Source organism: Myotis brandtii, unplaced genomic scaffold, assembly GCF_000412655.1.
Source record: "Myotis brandtii unplaced genomic scaffold, ASM41265v1 scaffold509, whole genome shotgun sequence".
Taxonomy (NCBI): domain Eukaryota; kingdom Metazoa; phylum Chordata; class Mammalia; order Chiroptera; family Vespertilionidae; genus Myotis; species Myotis brandtii.
Window position 1 is genome coordinate 166062 of NW_005369409.1, and position 7327 is coordinate 173388.

Genomic DNA, 7327 nt, shown 5'->3' on the forward strand with positions numbered 1-7327 from the left:
CGATGACTTTAACCAACTGAGCCACACCGGCCAGGGTTATTTAATTTGTTTAATTAATTTATTTGTTAATTCTCACCCAAGAATTTCTTTTAGAGAGAGTGGAAGGGTGGGAGAGAGAGGGTGAGAGAGACATCGATGTGAGAGAGACACATCGATTGGTTGCCTCTTGCACATGCCCCCACTGGGGTTGGAGATTGAACCTGAAACCCAGGTACATGCCCCTGACCAGGAATTGAACCTGTGACCCTTTGGTGCATGGGCTGACACTCTAACCACTGAGCACCACCAGCCAGGGCAGTATAACTCTTAATGGTATTGAATATTTGCTTGTGTGGGTAAATATGATTGACTATACTAGGAAAAATCTCCTAAGATCCCCTGAACTCATGATATACATTCCAAAATACCTCCCAGCAATTCTCTTCAATGTTTACTTAACCAATATGAATCAGTTAAAGAACTTTTTTTATTATACTAATGACCATACTATGGAATAGGTACACAGTTGTTATGATTCTACTTGTTCTTTAATTGAAGGGCCAAACAGCATAAACACTACAGACAGTCCTCGGGTTACGTTGGACCCGACGTACATCATTTCGTGGTTATGTCACCATCTCCCATTTATTTATAAAAAAAAAAAAGTTCCATCATTTTGACGTATGTACATATGTGCTTTATGTTTTTTATTATGTATTTTCCACAAGTAAAGGTCAGGAATTGTTATCTTTGTTTTAATTTTTTTTTTTTACTGTTTCACTTCATTGCTGCTGTGTATGTGCTCCATGTGAGTGACGTAGGTGCTTATGTAGGTGGGTTCCGACTTACGGCGAAAATCACATTATGTCGCGCTGTAGGAACGGATCTCCCACATAACCCGAGGATCTACTGTATACAGAACAGCATTTTTTAAAATAAAGAAACACAACAAAATAAGACTTTCTTAGCAATAATGGTTTTACAGTGCTAGTTTCTTACTAAGTTCTCAAATACTTAAACTAAGTGTTCAGCTATACAGTAGCAGAGTTGGAAGGGACTTTCATAAACATCTAATCTTATGTTTTCATATATGTCATATGTGCATGTTTTAACCTACATTAATTCCAATCCTGCAACTTAGGTATTATCATCACTATATTACAGATGACAAACCAAGGCTAAGAGAAGTGACTTAAAGGTTATATCTCTAAAATGAAGCATAATCCAGGTCTACTTTATCACTTTATGACATAATACCTTAGAGACTATCATAGAACTAGGGAGAAGCAAGCACTAATATTATCTTTTAAAATATTTTTAATTGATTTTAGAGAGTGGAAGTGAGAGAGAGAGAAACATTGATGTGAGAGAGAAACATCCAATGGGGATCTAATACGCAACCTGGGTGTGTGCCCTGACCAGGAATTGAACCTGTGACCTTTTGATACGGGACAATGCCCAACCAACTCAGCCACACTGGCCAGGGCCCAATATTATCTTATATTTATAAAGCATTTAATAAAGCACTGTTTCTAATATATAATCTTATTTAACTTTTACAAGTTATGCAGGATGGATTAAAATCTCACTTTATAGATGAGGAAAATGAAGCTCATCAAGAAATTACACTGACCTAAGATCAAACAGATGGTATGTGGCAGAGCTGAGATCCCAATGTTTTCCTCAATATATCTATAGTCCTTTGTGATAGCAAAATAATGCTGGAAATGAGACTAGGTATAAAATGTAAAAGTTCACTGCCTGCTTTGGGAAAATCACATGTAATAATGAAAAAAAATCTTTCTAAAAGGAAATCTTTTATATTTACAGAAATGCAAATGTTATTTTTATCACCCCCCCCCCCACTCCAGTCCCTTAAAGTTACTAGTAATTATTAAGGTTATTTTCCAATTAATTACTTATGCAAAAAATTCACAAACTATTTTACAAATGGTAAAGAACTGTTATATGTCACACTTACAGCAAAGTAGGTTTCCACAAGTTGAAAATTCAGAAATCCAATTATAATCCAAACCAAGAGGGTAACAATGGAAATAATAACAATAAAAGGAACAAAGTAGCCACTGAGTTTGTCTGCAAATTGCTGGATAGGAGCCTAGGATTTAATAATAATAGTAATAATAATAGTATATATATAAATCAAAGTCTCCTTTTTATAATAAATAGAGCACAAACAGAGCTTTTTAAATAAGTTCCTTATTAATGCAATTAGAATTAATTGAAGGAAAATATGAAAACTAAATAAAGATTTATACTGAGTGAGCTTTAAATAAAATACTTTCTGTTTCTCCTAGGGAGTTAAGTTACCTTTGACGTTTGTGCCTCCTCCACAAGTTTTACAATTTGAGAAAGGGTTGTGTCTGCTCCAACATGGGTTGCACGGATAAGTAGTGACCCATTCTGGTTAATGGAACCAGCAATCACTGTACTGCCAGATTTCTTAGCCACAGGCATTGCCTCCCCTGTATAAGGAGTAAAGATAGATTTAGGGAGTATAAGTAAGCACTATCTTGAAATATACCATTATTTGAAAGTTGCCCTATCTCCTTATGACAGTTCTGGGTCAAACCTAGACATACTGTCTTAAACTGGAAAAACCTAATATGCTAGCTCTTGTTGGAAGATCCTTTTGGAACTCTATGCTAGTCTTAGATCATTTTATTCTCAGCCTATTCCCAAGGAACATTTAGACATGTGGGAGGGAGTTCTTGTAATACCTGCTGGTGGGTGATGGGGTACTGCTACTCTAATTTAATGGGCCAGGGTCAAGAATACTAAGTGTACTACAATGTGCAAGCGAGTCCCCCAGAACTAAGAATTGTCCCATTCACACCTACTGAGAAACAGAGTCCTAAATTATTTCCATCTGGTCCATAAGCGGAGCTTCTCCTGTCACTCTCCTAAGGGTTGTTATGTTGGTACTGCTTCAAATTGGCCTTAGTTATCTAAGACTTCTAAAACTACTCTCTTAGAGCAGACGCTGATGAGGGAAACCTGGAGTCCTATCCCTGCTCAGACTAGAACAATCTTTAGGGCAGGAAGACAAATTAGGTATTTGGTCAGGTAAATTTGCCAAAGTCTTACTGGGCTCTACAGGAGAATTAGACAATTTCCTGCGGTTATATGTTCTAATAATTAAAAAATTTTAGTGAAAAGAGCCTTCACTTAGCATAACTAAAACCACAAAGTAAATCTGCAGAAATTGACTTAATACAGTCTTTAAAAAATGTTTGATTTTTTTTTAGAGAGAGAGAAAAGGAGAGGAAAGAGAGAAACATTGATCCTACTGGGGATCGAGCCCACAACTGGGGCATGTGCCCTGATCCAGCATCGAACCAGCAACCTTTTGGTGCATGAGACGATGCCCAACCAACTGAGCCACACCAGGCAGGACAATTTAATACCGTCTTAAAATAACTCATTCTCTTTGCTCATTATTTACTCATTCCAATTTCTATAAAAAGCTCTTCACCTTTCATGCCTATTTTTCATTAACATTTTGGATTCACTTCACTTTCATGACCCTCTGAAGAACATACCTGTGATGAGGGACTCATCTACCATAGAATGTCCTTCAATAACACGACCATCCACTGGAAATTTGCCTCCTGGAACCACTTTAATGATATCTCCACGTTGCACAAGTTCCACATCCACTTGTTCTTCACTGGATATGAGTTAAAATAAAAAGCATTATGATAATATGCCTCTCATGCTGATTTTCCCATGCAAGCTTTTCAGTTCACATCAAGCTATGGCTCCATAATTGTTACCAATGGAGGCTAGAATCAACATTTAAGCTAGGAACTACAATGTCAGTCCTGTTAACTGGTAAGGAACAGCTCAATTTCTGGTACAAAGTAGGCACTCTAAATATTTATTGAATAGTCATTGATTGAATAAATGAAAACCTTAGAAAATAATGTAATGGATTTTATTTAACTAAAGAATTTATTTATTGTATAAATTTGTCTAAAGAATTTTATGAGTATACAAATGAGAAATACAAAAGAATGAAATCTAGTCAAGCCTTTAGCTCTAACTTCTCGTTTACAGGAAACACAGGAGTTATAAAACAAGTTAAATGACACCACACAGAAGCAAAGACAAATCCAAACTGGGATATTATACAGGACAACTGATGGATGTTTCTTTAACAGGTTAATTGTATGGAGAGGGAGAAGGGAAGAGGAAGAAAGCAGTGTAAAAAGAAGGATGAGTTGTTCTAGATCAGTGGTTCTCAACCTTCCTAATGCCACGACCCTTTAATACAGTTCCTCATGTTGTGGTGACCCCCAACCGTAAAATTATTTTCGTTGCTACTTCATAACTGTAATTTTGCTACTGTTATGAATCGTAATGTAAATATCTGATATGCAGGATGTATTTTCATTGTTACAAATTGAACATAATTAAAACATAGTGATTAATCACAAAAACAATATGTAATTATATATGTGTTTTCCGATGGTCTTATGCGACCCCTGTGAAAGGGTCATTCGACCCCCAAAGGGGTCTCGACCCACAGGTTGAGAACCGCTGTTCTAGATTAAAAGAATCATGCAGTCAAATGTAATGACCCATGGACCTTGCTTGAATTCCATTTCAAACAATGAAACTTAAAACATTTCAGAACAACAGGAGAAATGTGAATATAGACTGCATATTAGATGATATTAAGGAGTTTTTGTTCATTTTGTTAGATGCAAAACAATGTTACAGTTATAAATGTGAATAATTGTTAAGTCTGGGAGATGGATTATGTACATTCATTATACTCTACTCTCTACTTCTGTATATATTTGATATTTTCATAAGGAGGTAAAAATGAAAAGTGGGAAGAATAACGATAAATACCTCAAGAGGATATTATCAGAGTCAATAGTTACAATAGTTGCTTCTGTAGCTTGTAGTGAAATTAGCTTGGCAAGAGCCTCTGATGTTTTGCCCTATAAATTAAGAAAACAATCAACAATGCTATGGAAGAAAAAGCCTAGGTCTTACCTAAAATAAAGATATAATCTTTAATATTTACCCACAAGACAGCTTTAGGAATATTAATTAGTTCAAGTCAGAAAATATTTTACTTCAAAAATATGGAGTACACAAAATATAAAATGTATAATTAGCTATAATTTATAAGTAAATAATGTAAATTAATAAGAAAAACATCAGGAACCCAATAGGTACACAAGCAAAGGACATGAATAGGCAATTCATTTAAGAAGAAATATAAGCCCTGGCCAGGTAACTCAGTTGGTTAGAGCATTGTCCCACTACACCAAGGTTTCGGGTTCAATCTCCGGAAAAGGCACATGTGAGAAACAACCAGTGGGTACATAACTGGGTGGAACAACAACAAATCAATGCTTCTCTCTCTCTAATAAATCAATTAAATATTTTAAAGAAGAAATATAATATCTGATGTGTGGGAAAATGTTTATCCCTGCTATTAATGCATTAAATGCAAACTAAAGCAACTCTATTATACCATTCAAAGAATTTAGATAAGAGCCAGTGCTGATGAAGTTGTAGTAAAACTACTTCACTAACATATCCTTGCTGGCAAGAATTGTTTCAACTTGTAGCATAAACTACAGAAAGCATTATGTCTTTTAACCATATGCTTTGTAATTTATCCTAAGACACTAATTCAATAGAAATGACATTAGACATGAATATGTTTAATGCAGGGTTATCTAAAATTAAAAAGTGGAGCCCGGCCAGCGTGGCTCAGTGGTTGAGCATCAACCTATGAACCAGGAGGTTATGGTTTGATTCCTGGTCAGGGCACAGGCTCAGGTTGCAGGCTCGATCCCTAGTGTGGGGTGTGTAGGAGGCAGCCAATCAATGACTCTCATCATTGATATTTCTATATTTCTCTCCCTCTCCCTTCCTCTATGAAATCAATAAAAATATATTTTTTAAAAATTGGAAACCATCTAATTGAGAACAAAACCAGAATGGTTTAGTAAATCATAGCATGTTGGTTGGATATAATATTATTCAGAAATGCCAAATACGTGTGTCGACTACAAAAATGGGGAAAAAACTATATAGTGTTAAGGGTACAAAGTGGTATGTAATATTAACTTTGCCACTCTGGAAAATATAAACATATGTGGAACAGAATTATAAAGTGATTTCCATTATAAAGTGATATTATGGGTAAATTTTTTTCCATCATTATTTTAAATCCTGTGGTCACATCAATTTTTCGTGATATAAATAAAAAAATAAGTACTTCTTAAATGCCTCTCTCTTAAAATAAACATGGATGTACTCTACAGTATTAATTCCATAAATTTGGTAAATCTTCTAAAGAAATACTTAACTTAAAATATTGCCAAACACACACACTTATTTCAGTAAATGATTACATAAATCCATTTCTATTTCTAATAACTTGTCTAGAAAATACTATGGTCATTTAGCTACCCAAGATTTTAACAACTGTCACCTTTTCTGACTTTACCTTTGCTATATGTTCCAGCCACCGGCCTAATGCAATAAACACAAACAGCATAGGAGGTGTGTCAAAGAAAGTAATAGGGTTCACTTTGGCTCTTTCATACATTGCGACCAGAAGAATAACCAAAGAGTAGGCGAATGCGATGGTGGTGGCCAGCACAATCAATACGTCCATATTTGCAGTTTTATGCTTCAGTGCTTTGTAGGCATGAATGTAGAAATACCAGCCTCCGAAAAACTGTAATATAGAAACAATAATCATTGCTTTTTTAAAAAAATACTGAAATTCACATATATACCTCAATAGCTAAGATACAGTATCAATGTTAACTTCCTCTGGCTTTTATCTAATCCATAAACACTAAAGAGAGATTTTTAAGTTGAAACAATAGTTTGCATTTTAGCAGATATGTGTGCATAAAAATTCAAATTGGTGTACAAGCCCTTGGCAGCTGTCCTCCATGGTCCAATGGATATTCCATAATATAAACTCAGATGGTTCTTAGAATTTTCTTTTTGATCCCAGCAAAAACAAGAACTAGGAAAAGAATTACACTCTTTTGACAAGGATTTTTTTATAGAAAACTCATCTCTCCCTTTCCAAAATTAAACCTAAGTGGTATACCTAAGCTATTAGATCTGTTGGCTGGTTTTTTGGTAAACATAACCAAAAAGCTTATTTTTCATTAGTATAGAGAAACACACTAAAATTTTTCAAAAATCATTATTGCCTTTTACAAGGATCAGAAAAAGGAATGTATTTATTAGATGGAAGTGTTCCACAGTAAAAGTTTATCTCAAAAGAAGAAGTGAAAACATACAAAAAGTAATGAATTTAAGTGCTGGGGAAAAGCAA

General features: G+C 34.9%; 1 protein-coding gene across 1 annotated transcript in view; it reads right to left on the reverse strand.

Annotated features, from left to right (window-relative positions):
- The window catches only part of ATP7A (ATPase, Cu++ transporting, alpha polypeptide), a 187038-nt gene that overhangs the window by 33860 nt on the left and 145851 nt on the right, over window positions 1-7327 (reverse strand). The window contains exons 10-14 of the mRNA XM_005877137.2: window positions 6476-6709; window positions 4858-4949; window positions 3540-3667; window positions 2308-2462; window positions 1961-2095 (exon numbers count right to left, since the gene is read on the reverse strand). Coding sequence (XP_005877199.1) covers window positions 1961-2095; window positions 2308-2462; window positions 3540-3667; window positions 4858-4949; window positions 6476-6709 — 744 coding nt within the window. The remainder of the gene's footprint in view (window positions 1-1960; window positions 2096-2307; window positions 2463-3539; window positions 3668-4857; window positions 4950-6475; window positions 6710-7327) is intronic.